The sequence below is a fragment of the Macrotis lagotis genome, chromosome 3 (assembly GCF_037893015.1).
Source record: "Macrotis lagotis isolate mMagLag1 chromosome 3, bilby.v1.9.chrom.fasta, whole genome shotgun sequence".
NCBI classification, from domain to species: domain Eukaryota; kingdom Metazoa; phylum Chordata; class Mammalia; order Peramelemorphia; family Peramelidae; genus Macrotis; species Macrotis lagotis.
The window spans coordinates 202473283-202493173 of NC_133660.1; the positions used below are offsets into that span (position 1 = coordinate 202473283).

Sequence of the window (19891 nt, forward strand, 5' to 3'; positions counted from 1 at the left end):
CACTACACTGTCTAAAATATTTATAATACTCTTACAGAAAGGAAAATTGCTTACAATTTGTGTCTTCTTAATATCATCATTAAGGAGATGAAGCAGTCTCTCAACCAGGGAAGAAACAAAGGAAATCGAGAGAGTTGGTAGGGTAAGAATATCCTGCAGGATAGCCAATAATTGCTTTCTGCATTAAAAAAAATTGTTAACTTGATTAGGACAGTATAAATATACTTGATTTGTAAGTGTCATCTCTTTTCTTAATTACATTCATCTGTATCCTCTTCCAGAACACACAATTATAGAAAAAAATTATGAAAACAAAAAGCAAACTTCTACCTTATGTAAAATAATTTTTAAAGGAGACCATTTGTTTACATTAAGTTAAATGGGAAGACTGACAAAATCCTATAGTTAAATCACTATTTTTAAAATATGACAAGTTGCTGGAATGATTTTTTCAAAGATGGAAAATTTTTAAAAAGATGTACTATTGCTGAATAAGAAAAGAACATCATGAATAAAAACAACTATTTACAGTAATGTTTTAACTAGATAAATTGTATTTTTTTATATCTATAAAATTAAATTTGAAATGAACATACTATCCTATCCAGGTGGTTTCATTTAACTATTTTTAGAAAATGTATTTTGTTTGGAGAATCTGACTGTTTCTTAGAAAAGTCTATGCTAAAAGCAAACTGAATAAAAATAAAGTTAATTCATTAATAAAATAGGAAAATGTACTTTCCTTTTGGAGAGGGGAAGAGGAACAAGAAACAAGTGGATCAAAATAAATATGAATGATATATATTTAGACTTACCTTCCTCCCTCTTCATCAGTATCCAAGGATTTGATCATTAGAATCAACTGCTGACCTATAAACTCTTTTGTCATCAAATTTTCAATATAGGCAAAATCTCCTTTATTTACTTCAGTAACAACTGGAATGCCCTGAATATAACTAAATTAAAAAGAATTGAATAAAGGGGAAAATCTTTTAAAATACATCAAGAATATATTTTTTTAAACCACTAAAAGGTCATGGAAAAAGTCCAGTCTCTTTTTAAATTTATATTATTGAACTTACATAGATAAACTTATAATGAAGCCATTTACTGGAAAGATTATTATCATCATCACAAGATTTAAAAAAATAATAAATGATTCAGAAATGTTTAAATTAATTTGAGACTCAGCTTTCAATTTAAAATGAGGAAATATTAGCACAAAATACAATCTGGTGTCATGGATAGAATATTGGACTTGTAGACAAGATAATCCAAGTTTAAGATATTTACTAGGTTTGTGACTTGATTAAGTCACTCAACCTCTCAGCCTCAGTTTCATCACCCAAAAAGTAAGGATAAAAGCACCTACTTCATGGGGGTGTTGTAAAAATCAATTAAGATAATACATAGGCAAAACTATCAAGCACACACCACCTTGCCCTCAAGTCAAAGCATCAGATGTTTACTAAACATTTACTACCTACAAAGCACTAGAGGAGTTGTAAGAAAGTTAGAAAAGGAAAAAAAAAAGTTCCTGGAGTTGAAACTTACATTCATTTCAGAAGATAAAATATACACACAATTTGGATATGTAAGGAAAGGAATATAATTTCTTTAAGGAATACTAGTAAGGTAAGGATTTCTTGATATCCCAATGGTTTTTTTAGGAGGTGAAAGAAATCAATGGTTTTAAAATTAATTTTTGAAAACTGTCAAGTTCTACTAAGTTAATAGAAATGTAAATTCACAACTTGTCATTTAGTAATTAGATGGAAGCCAGATTTTCGAACCAATTACTATTTTCCTACTTCAAACACCATCTCCTACATACAAGTCCATGAAAATTTGCTACAACACTACTAATCACTGCCTATTTCTGGAGGTTACTTTAAAAGACATTCCTCCCATTTAGGACAACCCTGGGAGATCTCATGGATAACACCATCCACATCGAGAAGAAAACAAAAAGACACACACACACAAAAAAACCATCCCAAGAATCTGAATGGATTCACTCTTTAAAAACTTCTCTTATGTTTTCCCTCCCTATTCCAGTTTTCTTTCTTTTCCCTTAGTCCAAATTCCTCATACACAAAAAGACTAATATGTAAATATGTTATAAAAAACAAACCTGTACAACTTTTACTAATCTGTTCACTACTGTAAAGAGGAGTGGAAAGGGAGGATGGTAGAAAAATGAGCAAGATAAAAATACAAGTAGATGAATTTTGAAAAACTTTAACATGTAATTAGAAAAATAAATAAAATATCAATTAAAAAATATTCCTCCCATTCAGAAATCTTTCTATGGAGTGGAAAAAGTCAAACTCCCCCTATAGAGACATTTAAACTTCACACTCAATGACCCCTCTAGTTGAAGACCAAAAGAAGAAAACAGATGATTGATAAATGTAGAGTATTGGACTCATAGCCAGGATAATCCAAGTTTAAGATATTTACCAGGTTTGTGACTTGATTAAGTCACTCAACCTGTCAACCTCCGTTTCCTCATTCGAAAAATGATAAGTCAACCTCTGTTTCCTCATTCGAAAAATGATAAAAGCACCTACTTCACGGGGTTGTAAAAATCAAATAAGATAAGAAGGGCAAAATTATCAAGCACACACCACCTTGCCCTCAAGTCAAATCATCAGATGTTTACTAAGCATTTGCTACCCACTTAATGCTGGTTTTCTTTTTGACATAATATGAAAATTTGCATTTACTTTTAATAAAAGAACAAAGTCAACAAAGTAAAAGAATGTGGCATCAAACCCCTAATTATATAAACATAATGACTGGTATATATAGTAAAATTTAGTAACCATGAAATCAACAATTTTCAATCATTTAAGAGTTCCGGGATCTTAGAATGTCTCCTGAAAAGGGATTCTCTAATTCACTCAACTTTCTTTTTCATAATTCTATCATTCCAGTAAAAATCCTATAGAAGACAGGATGTTAGTTGGCACCTAAAGAAAGTCAGGGAGGTGAGTCATTGGAGTGGAATATGCAGAGAAAGTGTTAAGAACTGAAAAAGAGACAGATGAGCAGCTGGGCTCACCTTGAAGAGACTTTCAAAGAGGGAGCTCACAGACCATCTGCTCCCAGAGCACCACCAGTTCAAAATGTTGGACAAATATAGACCAAGAAGGACTATGGCTATATTACTTCACTAGGAACTATGGACATTACCAAAATAAAAAAACACAGAACCATAGCCATTGAGGTCATGTAGTCCAACTGTGGGTGCTAAACTTGGAACCATTAAGTCCCATGTTTAAAAACTGTCCCCTTAGCTGTTAGTGGAGATAATGGATGGCCAAGGGCACCTTTCTGAGTCTCAGTTTTCTCACTGAGCTGACAGAGATGATAAAAATACTGGCAGTACCCCAGGTCCAGGGTTGATGCAAGACTCAAGAGATGGATGTAAGTGCTACATTTTAGGTAAACCTCAGCTGTTTTCATTTGAAAGTTTAACAAAAGGCTGGTTTTTAACATCAGTTACTGGACCAGGGCCATTCATGATACTTTTCCCTACAAGTGTATCCAGATATAAATGCTCAAGCATAACATATTAAATAGTGTTACTACAAAAATATTCTCTTCTTTTTTCAAAGCCTATTGGCATTTGAGAAAGCTTTATATTTTATTCCTAGGACCAATATTTTGATGATAGTAGGAAAAAAGGAAGGAAATTTTTACCTTAGCAGGTATTCTGCATAGATGGCAGCTTCTGGCAAAATCTGCTCTAAGAAAGCTTCCCCTTCATCTCCTTTAGATTTCAGATATTCACAGAGTACTCTCCAATACAAAGAAAGTTCAGGAGTTAGTGTTTCCACAGGGATTAATTTCCTTGATTAAAGAAAAAAGGAGAAAGGCAATTAATTTATAGTTGAAAAGTAAAAATCTAACCTGATTTGTTTTGGTTTTTGCAAGGCAATGGGGTTAAGTGACTTGCCTAAGGTCATGCAGCTGGGCAATTATTAAGTGTCTGAGGCCAGATTTGAACTCAGGTACTCCTGACTCCAGGGTCAGTGCTCTATCCACTGCACCACCTAGCTGCCCCCAAACTGATTTTTTTTAAACTATAAATTCACTTTAATTTATTTATCCTCTCCCATCCCCACCCTTAAGAATGGAACTGATAAATTTAAGATAAAAAAGGTCAAATGATCAATGCTCCACAGTACTGGAGCAAGTAGTTGGCTAGTATAAAACCAAAGCAGTAAACAGGAAAAAGGAAAAGTGAATAAACTATACTACACATCTAACAGAAATTCTATGTAGAAAAGAATAAAAAGTCACACAACTTTAGAAAAACAAAAGACAAAGCAAAATCAGAATCTCATCTTGAAAGTGGTGGAAAATAAAACTAAATATAGTACTCCACTAATCATAGCCATATAGTGATCTAGCCAGAAACAGAGCCCTTCCCCCATTCCACGTTTTAATTGCATCTCCCTCTCTGTCAAGAAGCTCATGACTCCACTCAGTGGGGGAAGGAGGAAGAGAGAGAGACAGTCAAAAAAGAAGGATCCTCCAGTACCTGCCATCGTTGGTTTTACAGACTTCCATCAGTTCACCAAGAGGAATGGTGGCAAACATGGCCTTCAGAACTGAGTCGGCCAAATCAGGGCAGTTTTCAACATCCAGTCGATGAAGAAACTGTAAGATATCTCCTTCAGTAAAATGTAACCAAGTCTGAAGAAGTTTCTTCTTCATAACTTCTTTCACAGCCTCTGTTCATAGAGACATTTAAAAATATCACATAATCTCCAATTGGTTTTTACTTGTCTATATTTTGAACACAGTTTAGTTTAGTCAATTCATTATCCTCAAAGTCACAGAGACTACCAAGAATGATCCCTTCATTTTGTAAATGAGATAAATGAGACTCAGAAGTAAAATAACATTCCCAAGAAAACAATTAAATGTTAGATCTAGAAATTAAGTCTCCTTTTATTTATTTATTTCTAATAAAAGTGAGGGGAGACTAGAAAAACAAACCAATAAAAGACAACCAAAAAAAACCCACTACACCTAATAAAGGTAAGCTATACAGCAAATAAATGTATTTTTTATTTTTGGACCATTTTTAATCTTGAGTAATTTTATTTACTTCCAAGGGTTCACTCTTCATTTCTCCATTAATGACCCCCCACCTAGTATCTATAGCCCTGAGTTCTTTCCTAAACTCTAGACTTACATTTTCTGTTATTTGTTGAGCAGTTACCATGTTAAATGGTAACTATGGGGGCTAGTGCTCTCCCCTTCCTTTTGTATCTATTCCTTTCCATCTATTATCACCCCTCTTCCTCCCCACAACAAAACATCAGAACCTTGAGAGCTGACAGGATTTTATCTTTCTCTTTGTATCCCCAGTGTTTGGCCCACAGTAGACTTTATCAAAGGTGATTTGAACTAAATGCTGACAATTGACTATATGAGGAGGGCAGAAACAAATAAATATTGTGTTCATTTAACAGATGAAGAAATTGAGATTCTAGGAGTTTGAGTGATTTGCCCAAAGTCACACAAAAACAAGCTAGCTCAAACTGGTCTTCTCATCAAATTCACTATTCTCTTTTAAAATTATTTTTATTATCTTATCATCAAAAACATTTGGGAAACTATACTAACAAGATATTAATAACTATCATAGAAGCAGAAAAAAGCTTTTGATAAAATATGTTTATTTTTTTAAAAAACACCATGAGAAAGAACAGGAATAAAATGACCTTTTCTTAAAGAGGAGCTATCAAAAAACTGATTCTATTTTGTTGTATTAATTCTAGAAATACTAACTAAGCAATGGTAAGAAAAATAAATTGAAGGAATAAGGATATGATATGATTTATTTACTAACTACAGTAAAGTTATCAGGATATAAAATAATCCCAATTAGCATTTCTCTATACTGCTAACAAAAACCAGGAGATAAAAGGAACTCCCAATAATTACATTTAAAGTCTTATTCTGATATAAGCAGGGCACTAATTTTATTAGTGAAAAACTTTCAGAAGATGGAAGTAGCAACAGGATAATCAGTATTTTGGATACAATTCTAAACCAGGAAAAAATGATTGACAATATATAATAGATGTAATAGGAACTTAAGAAAAAGTCAATATCGTTATTTAGTCTTGTCCAACTCTCTGTGACCCCATTTAGGATTTTCTTGGCAAAGATACTGGAGTAGTTTGCCATTTTCTTTTTCACCTTATTTACAGATGAGAAAACTGAGGCAAATAGGTTAAATGACTTGCCCAAGGCATATAGCTAGTGTCTGAGGCCAAATTTGAAATGTATTTCAAGTCTTCTGACTCCAGGTCTGGTGCTCTATACACTGTCACCTAGAAATCTGTAAAAGCTAAGAAAGAAAAATGTTTAGAAAACAAATTTTTAAAAATTCAGAGAGTGACAATAGATATAAATGACTTCCAAGTATCTTGGTAATGAAAATGAGAAAAGATAATGGATAATAGTTTATTCCTGATTTTTCTTTCAGGAAAGAGTAGCACTAAACATGTTTATAGGTAGGAAGAGGCCAAAATAGAGGGAGATTATGTAAATTTATTTTAAAACGATCTTTATTAATATTTTGTTTTTAGGTTATCTATATTTTCCCTTGTATTCTTCTCCCTTCCCTCAAAGAGCCATCCCTTATAACAAAGATTTGTTTTTTATTTTTTTTTAAAAAAAGGAAAAAAGCAAAATTGTTCTTTGGGTGTCATGATTTGCTTTGTTATTTTTTCCATTTATTTCCTAGTGATTACTGTTCTATTTACATTATTGTAGTAACCATTTATATCTCTTTCCTGGTTCTGCTTGCTTCACTTTGCATCAGTTATGTAATTCTGTTTTCTTCATTCATCACAATTGTCATTTCTAACCTTATAGTAATATTCTACTTCATTCCCATATTACATTTTGTTTAGTCATTCCCTTCTCAATAGACAACTATTTTGCTTCCAGATATCCAGAAAGCTACCAAAAAAATGTAGCTATAAAAAATATTGAAGTATATATGGAGTTTTTTTTTTCAATACCCTCTTTAGGACAGATGGCTAATAGTGAAAACTTTTGGTCAAAGGGTATAGATATTTTAACTTATTTTATTTGCATAATTCCAAATAGCTTTCCAGAGCATCTATACTGATTCATACTTCCCTCAACAAAGTGTTTATGTGCTTGTAAATCTATTTTCTATGAATTAGTCTCTTAATTTTCTCAGCTTCTTAAAATAAAGAGGGTTATTTCCTCACAATTCAACTTTATTATTTTAAGGATTAACTGTTATGTTTATTTCTATAAAAATTTAGATAAAAATTTGCATAGCAACTGATCAGAAAAAAATCATTTTAAGTCTAAAGGGAACAAAATACCATTGTGGAAAATAAAAACCTCTAATATATAAACCTCTTAATAATATGGAAAATACCATCATCTAACATCTTTCAGTCTTTTACATATTTTTCTTATGACTTAAAAACTCTTTAAAGTTGAAAAGAAACTAAATTACTTACTTTCCTTTTAGTACTTGGAAATTCCCTAAAGGTTTCTGATAACAACAAAGTCAAGTAAAAAATATTCTTCTGAGCACAAAGAAAAATTATGAATTGCCTTGAGAATCAAGGGCCTAGGTCTCAATGCCAGGAATATAATAAAAAGAATATAAATTTTTACCCTTGACTTTTGGGACTTGGAAGAAGTCTAGGAAAACGAATTTGAATAATGTATTAGAAGCCAAAATATTCATTAAGCAACGTATTTATAAAATAATAAGAAAATGTTAATATTAAGCTGGACAAAAAATATTAGTCTGCTTCCTTTCTTCAGTCTACTGCCCTGATTTTCAAGTTATCCTGTTTGTAGTTGAACCACTTAGATCTGGTTTCCATATCTGAAAGAGTTAAGGAGTAGTTTAAAATAGAATTTGGATTATAGAGGTATGTTAAAATAGGGTATGCAACCTTCAAGGAAGCAGCTTCCTTCCTGTCTTTGTTGTATTCAGTAAGACAGGGGAAATTTTTTCATTTCAGTGAAATGAACATAGAAAAAATCAAAATGGGAGAAGTGAGGAAAATTTCCTAAGGATAAAAATGTACAATACAAAAAAATATACAACAAAAATTGATACTATAATAAAAATATAGGCTATCCCTGAACCTAGGACTTGTACTCTGAATTTCTTCCCAGGATGATGATAGAAAGTCACAATTTCAACTATCCCCATTGCAATCATCAACACATAATAAAAAATCTGGATATTAGAAAAATATGTAAAAAGATTTAAAAATTATTATAATTGTTTTTTTTTCCATCAAGAGTTGAACTACTACACTTACACATTACAGTTCCAGATCTGTTTATAGGAAATGTAAAAATGACATTTAAAGAGAACAAAAATAGGAAAAAGAGGCAGAGAAGGCCAAGTGTATATAGAGATTACTACTGGAGGTAGTGAAGACATTGTGAAGACATTGAGGGATCAAGGTACAAAGCTTTTACAAATGAGAAAATGTAGAAAAAAATTTTTTAATGAATATTAACTATTAATGTTAACAGGTAATCATTAATAACAAAAATCAACTTGAGAGAATATTAATAACTATTGACTTATGTACATGCTCTCTAAAGTATACAAAATTTAATGTTCAGGTGATCATTAATAACAAAAGAACAACTGAGGGAATATTATTAACTATTAACTATTGACTTATATACATGCTCTCCAAAGTATACAAAATTTATATATTAATCAAGAGCATTCTTGATAACAGTATTAGCAAAGAATAAGCAGGCTTTCAAGAGTTATATTCAAAAAGAAGAGCTATATATTTCAAAACTCAATAAAAGATATAGGAAATAAAAAATATTGTGTTCACTATTTTTTGATTTTGGAAAAATATGGAGAGCAAAGTCACCTACAGATTATTTAAAAGATATCTCCTATTAATATTGTGAGATCATTCAACACTCTTTGTAAGATATAACAACAAAAATAACACTATTCAAAGTACTTTTAATCATAAACATCAAGAAGCTTAAAACAGAGATATAGTCTTGCCAAAAAAACATCCAGTGGAGAGTCTTTTAGTTAGTGAGGTTTTCCATTTGCTAGTTTTGTATTGGTGGGTTAAATGCTCTAAATCAAAGAATATTGTAGTCTCCTGGAAGAGATCTATAATCACTCAAAGTAGCTGACTTGTATATCACAAAGAAAAGAACAAATAGATGAAAACTTCTGACAACATATAATAGATTAACATCCTATAAAGTGTGTTCCATAGTTCATTTATCTGTGATAGTCAGTACAGAGTAATGAGTTGGGCCAAGATCAAACCAGAGAAGAGTGAGCTAAATTTCCTTCAGGAAACTTCAGAGCTCTTTACCCACTCCAAGCTCCCATGAAAACAAAGGCTCATATTTCCAATAAAGCTAAATGGCAGAGAGATATAGAAAGCTACTGCCTTCCAGAGAACTTAAACTTTATCTTATACAGAGGGCAATGGAGAGGTTCATGGCGGGTTTGTGCAGGTTACAACGTCTAATTAAAGAATTTGAAAGAACAAGACTTAGACACTTAATCAAGGAAATGTAAACAAAAAAAAAGTGGGCTCTTCAAGTGTTGTGGGCAAAAGAAAATAGCCAGGGTTAGCCAGGGTATTCCACTGGTACCCTCGCAATGACAGGGCAAATCAAGGAAGGCATCCAGATTGTTAGGTAGACTCTTTTAATTTATTTTTTGTAAGAGATAAGAATTTTACAGAATCAGCAAATATAGATGGATTCTTTTAGTTAACATATATTTTGTTTTCTACCTCATGGGTTTGTTCATAAGAGATAATACAAACACTTTTCAAACTTTAAAACAGTGCACAATTGTCAATTATTATAGGCAAAGAAATGTACTAAATGCTAAGGGAGATGTTAAGATTTACAAAGCATGACTTTTACCCTCAAGGTATGCTAATCCAAAAACTAGCATCAACTCTTCTAAACTCTCATATACATTGCTTACCTGATCTGTCATTAAGCCCTTGTTGAAGAAGGTTTACTCTCTGAGCTATAGACAAAGCTCTCATATGAACCTTTTCAGCTAAAACCTTAAAAAATAATTGACAGACAAAAGTTAAGTTTCATTAATCTGGAAATATAAAAATTCACTCTACTTTTGTTTACTATACAAATGAATTTTATATTAACTCCCTTGTCTCAAACAAAAAATAAGCACACCTCTATAAACTGACTGCTATCAATTAAATTGGCAAAATAATAGATTTATGTGAAATTTAATTATTTTGTGAACATGTAGGTGGGAAGATCTTCATTATATTGCTAAATAGTTTTCAAGTTAAATTTCCACTTTAAAGTAGGACTCTTTATTTTAAAAATATCCATACACAATATATTTAAATTTCAAATACCTGATATGCCAACTTCCTGACAGCCTCTTTCACATCCCTGGTCCGCCCAACAATTTTTGATAAAGTCTTTGCTGATGGAGCAATACAAGATAATACCGCACGCCTCACTTCTGAATTGGAATCATTTTCAAGCAAGACACTATATGCTTTAAAATAAAAAGCAAAAAATATTTTAGCTATTTTCAGATTTTTTCATCATTTGAATTACTAGAGCAATTATTTTATTTATTCATATGAAGGCAATGTAAAGAACTTAACAAAATTGCAAGTATTATAAAAATACTTCAAAATCATGCAAAATGAATATAGTTTCAGTAAAGAAAGCATATTTGTACAATTGATGACTATAATGGGTCACCAAATAGTAAAGGGCACCTTAGCAACCTATACAAGTTCTTTTGATCTTCATAGGTCATTGATCTCTTCCTCTGGAGGAAGAAGAAAGATCAAGGGATTTAGAGGATGATCAGAGTTCCAATCTAGCTTGTATTACCTTAAATCACTTCACCTAAATGAATTTATTTATCTCATCTGTAAATAGAAATAATCATATTTTCATTGGGTTTTTTTTTGTGAGTGTGATATCATAGGATTGGCCCAAGTATCAAATAAGAAGTTTATGAAGGGGCGGCTAGGTGGTGCAGTGGATAAGAGCACCGACCCTGGAGTCAGGAGTACCAGAGTTCAAATCCGGCCTTGGACATTTAATAATTGCCTAGCTGTGTGACCTTGGGCAAGCCACTTAACCCCATTGCCTTGCAAAAACCTAAAAAAAAAAGTTTATGAAGCACTTTAAAAAGTGCAAAGAACTTCATGTCAGCTATTATTTATTACAAGGAGTGAGCAATAAAATTAAATATTTCTTAATGCAATCAATATGTAATATTGAAAATTATGTCTAAAAATATTAATTGAATATTACTGAAATGATAATTTCAAACTTGGATAAAAAAGTCAATAAACCTATACTTAAACACATACTATGCAGAGGGATACAAAAAAAAAGGATAAAAATAGTCCACGCTTTCAAAACATTCACATTATAGTGGAAGCTATTACATGCACTATAAAGGAAAGGTAACCTCAGAATAAAGTGTGATAATAAAGAAGAAAGACAATAAAGGAAAGAGGTATGCTTAAAAAATTGTTCGTATTACTTAAGTAGAAGACTCAAAATAGATACTTACATGAAATATTGCCATGTTCAATAAATTTAAATAATTAAATTCAATTTCTATACAGAGGCCAACACATATCTTACTAACACTGACAGTCCACAACATCATTATAATTGAAATAATTTTTAAAAATCAGTACAAATTACATATTAAATTTTTTTAAAGGAATAAAGACCCAAAAATTTGTTATATGGCCCTCTGGAAGGGAGCGGGGAGGGAATTTTAGGAATGTAAAAACAAAAGATATCAAAAAACATTTTTAGTAAAGAGTCAAGCCTACAAAAATATTTGATAAATAAAATTTAGAAGCAAGTCAAATAGTGAAGCATAAAAGGTCACATTTAATTAGGTTTAAGTTATTTTTTCAATAAGCCGATTTCCTAAGTCAACACAAAGGAATGTGGTTAAAAACTAGTCACAGTTAAGATTACAAACAGGTCATCTAGAGTTGCAGAGGTCATGGAGTTTACACTGGACCAATGCTCACTATACAGACAAGGAAACTGCGGCTCCAAGTAAGTTTCTTGACCAAGGTTATACAGAAACTAAATGAAATTGCTAGGATTCAAACTCAGATCCTTTGACTCCAAATTGTTGAAAAGAAATTATTCTAAAGATGTTAGGATTATAAAGGTGGCTTAGATTTTGGACAAATTCAAGTAATATCAAAAGTCCATTTTAAAAGCTTTTAAAGGGTTATCCAGAAGAGTTCTCAAAAAATGTCTCAAAGTTGTTATCTGGGAAACAAACATATATTCCCACATTTCAAACACTTTAGGCTTCTACAACATCAATTAACTTTAAAAATACATGATAATAGTGAAGTTGGAGATGAATCAAGACATTGCACATACCATTAACTACAGGACAGTCATCATCCTTGGGATCCTGAAGTCTAGCAAGAGCCAGAACTGCCTGAATCCTCACATTTGGAATTTTATCTTTCACTCTAATAAGCATGGCTTCATTAATTTTATCAAACAAATCATCATCAATCTGGGCATTTTCCGGCATACTTCCCAAAAGTTTATTTATAAGATGACACACTCTAAATCTAACTGCATTGCTATTTGCTTCATGAGACTAAAACAAAAAGAAATCAAGAATTTTAATCAATGGATACATTATAGAAGTCACTTTTTTTTCATTTTTTCTCTAAGAAAAAGTCCACAAATACGTTTCAGAAATTTATCTCTTAGTTTCTGAAAATATGAAGGACACTTTATAAAAAGCTATAACTGCCTTATCTATGTGCCCTTCTAGATACACTTTAGACCTTGTCCAAATAAAACTAGTCTAAAGAATTGATTCTTCAACAACTGATTCTTCATAGCAAAACTCTATTTATTTAAACAATATTTACATTAAACTAGAACATTAGTTTTCTCATTAGAAATATACTAGAGGAGAACATATATACTTATATATACTAGAGGAGAAACAAATTTTTATCTTAAATGGCCATATTATTAATATTCTACATAGATGATTATATGTTTTAGGAAACTAATATTCTTCCAAATGTTTACATATATTTCCTAAATCATGTTCCATTTTCTAAATGGTACCTATCTAAAGACCACATTGATTCAGGAAATTTCCTCAATAAACACATTCCTGAAACATCTTAATAATGAATTATATAATACCTCCAGGAGAAAAGTGAACAAATAATTTATAAGGGAATTTTCTTCATCATCTTCATCATCTTCTTTCTCTGATTGATGAAAGGAAGTAACAAACTTAACAGCAAAATCTATCACTCGCTCCACAGCTGGTTCTCGCTTATAGATTACCATAGCATATTTAAGGTAGTGAATGAACTCCTTAAAAAAAACTGTTTTATCTTCTACCTGAAAAACAAAAATAAATCCCTCTTAAAATATATCAACAACCTATTTATGTTCTGAATTACTTTTAGGCTGAGGTAAAGCGGGTTAGGGAAGGGCTCTAGCCCCAAGGGTGAGAGGCAGGTTGGACACTGAAGCACAATGGGCACTGGGGGGGGGGGTGAGGTAAGGGTAGGGTCCTCAAATAAGGAGAGGTAAACAAAAATGTTTTTGAGAGGTGCAAGGATGTAGGAAGGAGCATGTATGGACTTAGGACCCTTGAGGAGGCTTTAGGCAGGATACAAGGATGTGGTGAGGGGGCACCTGGATTTAGCAGGCCAGAGGAGACTTCAGACAGGATGATAACATATTTGCTACAGGATGAACAAGGCTTGAAAACAAGTTACTCAGAACATATTTTTCCAGCTTTTGCACAGACAAAACCACTGTAACCAAGATCAAAAGAAACATATTAAACTGGGAAACAATCTTTACAACTAACATTTCTGACAAAAGACTCATTTCTAAAATATACAGAGAACAGAGTCAAATTTTTTTTTAAAAAGCCCATTCCCCAATTGACAAATGGTCAAAGGATATGCAAAGGCAATTTACAGATGAGGAGATCAAAGCAATCCATAGTCATATCAAAAATTGCTCTTAATCATTACTTATTAGAGAAATGCAAATTAAAGCTTCTCTGAGGTACCACCTCACACCTCTCAGACTGGCCAATATGACCAAAAAGGATAGCAATCGTTGGAAGGGTTGTGGGAAATCTGGGACACTATTACACTGCTGGTGGAGCTGTGAACTCATCCAACCTTTCTGGAGAGAAATTTGGAACTATGCCCAAAAGGGCAACAAAAATGAGCATACCCTTTGATCCAGCAATACCACTACTGGGTCTATACCCTGAAGAGATGATGAAAAAGGGTAAAAACACCACTTGTACAAAAGTATTCATAGCAGCCCTGTTTGTGGTGGCAAAGAATTGGAAATCAAGTAAATGTCTTTCAATTGGGGAATGGCTTAGCAAACTGTGGTATATGTATGTCATGGAACACTATTGTTCTATTAGAAACCAGGAGGGATGGGAATTCAGGGAAGCCTGGAGGGATTTGCATGAACTGATGCTGAGTGAGATGAGTAGAACCAGAAAAACACTGTACACCCTAACAGAAACATGGGGGCGATGATCAACCCTGATGGACTTGCTCATTCCATCAGTGCAACAATCAGGGACAATTTGGGGCTGTCTGCAATGGAGAGTGCCATCTGTATCCAGAGAAAGAACTATGGAGTCTGAACAAAGACCAAGGACTATTACCTTTAATTTAGAGAAAAAAACTGATATCTTATTGTCTGATCTTGCTCTCTCTTATACTTTGTTTCTTCCTTAAGGATATTATTTATTTCTCATCACATTCAATTGGATTATGGAAACAATGTAAAGACTGACAAATTGCCTTCTGTTGGGGGTGGGAGGGAGTAAGAGAAGGGGGAAAACTGTAAAATTCAAAATTCAAAAAATCTTTAAAAAAACCCATATTTTTCCAAAACTAAAGTATTGGAAATCAATGAACTCACTGTAAAGAGGGTAGGAGTCTCATTTCTATCATAAAAACTTATTTTTGATATGTCATTTATCACCACATGAGGCAATGAAAAGTACAATGAAAAAAATCTTAGTCTTAGTGTAAGAAAATGTGGGTTTGGATCCCAGTCATGATGCTTATTGTGTTGGCAAAATCACAAAAATAGTTTCCTCATATGTAAAAATGGGGTATGTCAGAATGACTCCACCTCACCGAGTTGTGAGGAAAACATTTGGTAAAATGCTGTATATACAATATCCTGACCTGAAATAACATATAGCAGCAACTGTTCTTCAGTATTACTGATAGGGGAGACTTTGCAGCGGGTCACAAAACTTGCCCCAGTAAGAGGCCAGACTTAAGTAGATCCCAGAGGCTCTCAATCACACTCTGGAATGAGTAGATCTAAGTTATTATCATCATTCTAAGCTTTCCTATTCAAATCATCCTCCACTACAACAGTCATTATTGGAGTTTCAGCCCTCCCTTGCCTTCCCACATCCCATTCTAATAACATCACAAACATCTAACCCTGGTCAAGAAAAAGAACAAGGATCCCAGATCTAGACCTGGAAGACACCTGAGAGGGCCAAACCTCTCCTTTTTAATAGTCTGTCAACCTCACTAAGCTTTAGACTCCTCTCAGTAAAATGAGCTCTTATTATTTCTTCTCTTTTTCTTTCTTGGTGGGCCCAAGGTACAGATAAAGGAAAACCTCCACAAAACTTGCAGGCAACATGATATAGAGCAAAATATTAAACTGAGAATCAAAAGATCCACTGCAGTTGATGATAGGTTTGGAATAAATGGTCTTGGATCTGGAGCTAGAAGGGACCTTAGAGGTCATGGAATCCAACCTCCTCAACATACAGAGACAAACCTTTTATACCAAACATCTTCAACTGGTGAAATCAGAACTGAACAAATTACAACTAATCACTTTTGCTTAAATATGATTTCACACTTATTTATAAATATACATATAAACACTTTTTGCAGGGGGCTAAGAAGTCCTGGGAGCAAGACTGTAGGCTGCTATTTCAAAAACCAATCAATCTATGTAAGATACCATCTAATATTAAAAGGAACTGCTGTTCATGTTCTTTTAAAAGAAATAATCCTGTTGGAGGGTGCTTTTGTTTACTTATCCAAAGATTTTGTCTAGAATGAATTTTCACTGTCACAATCCGTTTTTGCCATTAGGGTTTTCATTGATTTGTACAAGTCTATTTTTTATTTTCTTATCCTGATGTTTTAATTTGAGGGGCTCAGAGATGATTTTAACTTGAAAAACAGTCTAAAAATGAATAAAATTAATCATTGAGGACTGTTGGTATATTTAAGCACAAGAGTCCAGCACCATCCCTGGATCTGGACAGAGAGAAAAGGGATAGACAAATCTTATTCCCTGATCCCCTCAATCATCCTTTTCCCAATCCCTGGTATTCTGTCTGAATTTATCTCCCAGGTTAGTCTACTCTTGCTCCCAAATACCCTCCCCACCCAAGGATTCTGAACCCCAAGCACCACACATAAACCCTGTTCCTCCTCTTCCCCTGCTCCCTCCCTCCCATTCTCCCACCTCTGGGCTTCAGAGTCCCACTCCAGGTCTGCCCACTCCTCCTTCCACACAATGGCTCCAAAATGAACACACTTGATTTAAGCTTAAACCTTTTCTCCTCCTCACTCTTTCCATCACTACATCTTCATGCATGCCTGCCCTCCACCCTGGGGCAGCTTGTCCTTTCACTCACTCAGGGACCAAGAAGTTAGAAAACTCCCTGTATCTCACAGCTCCCATCCCCATCATGCTCTCCTCCAGGTAAGGTCCATTTTTGAAGAACACAACATGACAAGTGCATGAACTGGATTTGAGTGAGGGGGTGCCGTGCTAAGTCATCATTTCTCCTCCAGAACCATCAGGGTCCCAGTAGCCTGATAGGAATCAGGATGACTGGAGATGGCCCTGGATGCGAGGCAGTCAGAGTTAGGCGACATGCCCAAGATCCGACAACCAAGGAGTATCAAGTGTCTGAGGTTGGGTTTGAATTCCTGTCCTCCTAACCTCAAGGCCAGTGCTCTGTCCACTGCACCACCTAGCTGCCCTAGACCTGGTCATCACCTCGGTGTACGTTCATGATCTACCATTCCTCGCTGATCATAAATCCGTTATGCTCCATCTCTCTGATAGGGTCTGTCATCCTCATTGTGACACCTCAGTTCTTTCCCAGGTCAACATGACTCCAAGGCTGACACCATCTCTTCCCCTGCCCAATCAGGTCAACTGGACCATCCAGATGCAAAACCCCAACCTTAGACTGCTCCCATCATCTGTTTTTCTTTGCAAAACCAAACAAGCAAAACAAAAAAGGAAGGAAGAAAGACAGACAGAAAGAATGAAAGAATAGAAGAAAGAGAAAAAGGAAGAGGAAAGGAAGGGAGAGAGAAAGAAAAAGGAAAAAGAAAGGAAGAAGGGAAAAGAGGTATGAAGAGAAAAGAAAGAAAGAAGGAAGGAGAAGAAAGAAAGAAGGAAAGAAAGAAGAAAGAGGGGTGGCTAGGTGGGGCAGTGGATAGAGCACCAGCCCTGGCGTCAGGAGGACCTGAGTACAAATTCAGCCTCAGACACTTAATTCCCTAGCTGAGTGGCCTTGGGCAAGTCACTTAACCCCATTTACCTTGCAAAATAAAAAGGAAGGAGGGAGGGAAGGAGGGAGAGGGGGAGGGAGGAAGGAGAGAGGAAGAAAGGAGGGAAGGAGGGAGGAGGGAGGAAGGAGGGAAGGAGGGAGGAGGAGGGAGGAGGAGGGAAGGAGGGAGGAGGGAAGGAGGGAGGAGGAGGGAGGAGGGAGGAAGAGGGGAGGAGGGAAGGAGGGAGGAGGAGGGAAGGAGGGAGGAAGGAGGGAGGAGGAGGGGGGAGGGAAGAAGGAGGGAGGAGGAGGGAGGAGGGGGGAGGGAAGAAGGAGGGAGGAGGAGGGAGGGAAGGAGGGAAGGAGGGAGGAAGGAGGGGGGAGGAGGAGGGAGGAAGGAGGAGGGGGGAGGAGGGGGGGAGGAGGAGGAGGAGGAGGAGGGAGGCGGGCGGCCGCTGCCTCAGCCCTTGGGGTCTGTCTGTCTGTCTCTTCCAGCTCACTGTACAGACGGGCTCGGGCGGCTTTGCCCGCGCGAGGCCGGATCTGATCTCGGGTCCCCCCTATCCGCGCGCAGACACTGGGGGGAGACTCGCGTCCGTGGCCCCGCGCCCGCGCCCCGCTCACCGTGCCGTACGTCCGGCTCAAGGCCGCCGCCAGCTTGGCGTGGTTCTGGTGCGGCAGCTGGGCCAGCTGAAAGGCCTCCTTCACCTGCAGCAGCTTCTTCTCCGCCCCCATGGCGGCGGGCTCGGCCCGGCTCGGCTCGGCCCCGGCTCGGCCCGGCTCGGCCCCGGCTCGGCCCCGGCTCGGCCCCGGCTCGGCCCCGGCTCGGCCCCGGCTCGGCCCGCGGCAGCCGCTCGCGCCGCTCCCGAACGTCTGGATTTCAAATTCTTCCCGCACTCGGGCAACCTCTCGCGAGAGCCGGGGCCGGCGGGCCGCGGAGCCCGCCCCGGCGGTGTGCGCGCATGCTCAGTCGTCCCTCTGCCCCGGGGTTTCCATGGGAACCGGCCGCGGTCCCCGCCGTGGGTGGCCGGAGGAGCGCCGCTTGTTGGCGCCAAAACTCCGCCGGCTCCTCGCATCCCGCCCCGCGGACCCGGACCCCCAGACCCTCCATTTTGGGCGGACCGAGGGGCTCTGCCCCGGGAGGGCCACCGAGACGCGCCTCCCCGGCGGCAGCCAGAACTTGGGGGAGCGCCGGGAAGGCCGGGCCGGGGCAGGCCGCTGTCGAGGCCTCCAGGCCGGCGGGCCGCCCGGCCCCCGCGGCCCTTGGTCCAAAGCCAGCATCGCAGCAGCCCGGGAGCCCCCGAGGCGGGGCCCGGGGTGCGGCCGGGGGAGGGGCGCCTCCGCGCTGCCCCCCCGCCTCTGAGGTGAGCCGAACCCGGACTGAACTGGACCTTTTCAGTGAGATGGCCCGTCCGAACCGAGGCAGGAAAAGCCCTGAACAAAAGCAGCCCCGTTCGGACCAAAACCACTGGGAAACAGGGTTTAACCTGGAGCCGGGAGGATCACGGTCAAGTGCGGCCTCGGACACTTCAGAATGGCCCAGCTGTGTGGCCTTGGGCAAGCCACTGAGCCCACTGCCTTGCAAAAACCTAAAAAAAACCCTAAAAATATAAAATAAAGTGGAACTGAGCTTAAAAGGATGGGCATCAAAACCAAGAGGAAGCGTTCCCTGAATGAGGATGAACCAGAGGCTTCCCAATAAAATCAGGGGTGAAGCCAGGAGCTCCATCGGGAGAGGGTAAATGATGAAAGAAAGCAATTGCTAGGATCTATTTTACCCAACTCTATGCCAATCAAATCTCAGAGAAATGGATGAATGTAAAAGTATGTTGCCCAATTGGCAAAAGAGAAAATAGAAGACTTAAATAACCCTGTACTTTTTTTAAGGCAGTGAGTAGGGTTAAGTGACTTGCCCAAGGTCAGGCAGTTAGTATCAAGTATCTGAGACTGGAATTGAACTCAGGACTGGTATTCTGTCCAATGCTCCATCTAGATGCCCCACTGTACTTTCTTTTTCTTTTCCCTTTTTTTAGGTTTTTTGCAAGGCAATGGGGTTAAGTGGCTTGCCCAAGATCACACAGCTAGGTCATTATTAAGTATCCGAGGACAGATTTGAACTAGAATCCTCCCTACTCCAGGGCTGGTGCTGCCCACTCCCCCACTTTCAAAAAAGAAAATGAACAAATCAAAAATTGAGCTCACTAAAAAAAAATCCCCAGTTCACAT

The 19891-nt window shown here is 37.0% G+C and overlaps 1 protein-coding gene across 2 annotated transcripts in view; it reads right to left on the reverse strand.

Moving 5' to 3' along the window:
- The window catches only part of NCAPG (non-SMC condensin I complex subunit G), a 48763-nt gene extending 30339 nt beyond the window's left edge, over positions 1-18424 (reverse strand). The window contains exons 1-10 of one of the 2 annotated variants that reach the window (XM_074229728.1): positions 18290-18368; positions 13768-13889; positions 13264-13467; positions 12469-12697; positions 10437-10582; positions 10031-10115; positions 4553-4745; positions 3709-3858; positions 816-956; positions 55-178 (exon numbers count right to left, since the gene is read on the reverse strand). In XM_074229728.1, coding sequence (XP_074085829.1) covers positions 55-178; positions 816-956; positions 3709-3858; positions 4553-4745; positions 10031-10115; positions 10437-10582; positions 12469-12697; positions 13264-13413 — 1218 coding nt within the window. In that variant the 5' untranslated portion in view covers positions 13414-13467; positions 13768-13889; positions 18290-18368. Of the gene's footprint in view, positions 1-54; positions 179-815; positions 957-3708; positions 3859-4552; positions 4746-10030; positions 10116-10436; positions 10583-12468; positions 12698-13263; positions 13468-13767; positions 13890-18289 lie in introns of both variants that reach the window. The other variant, XM_074229727.1, reaches the window with a different exon arrangement.
- Positions 18425-19891: the final 1467 nt, after the last annotated feature.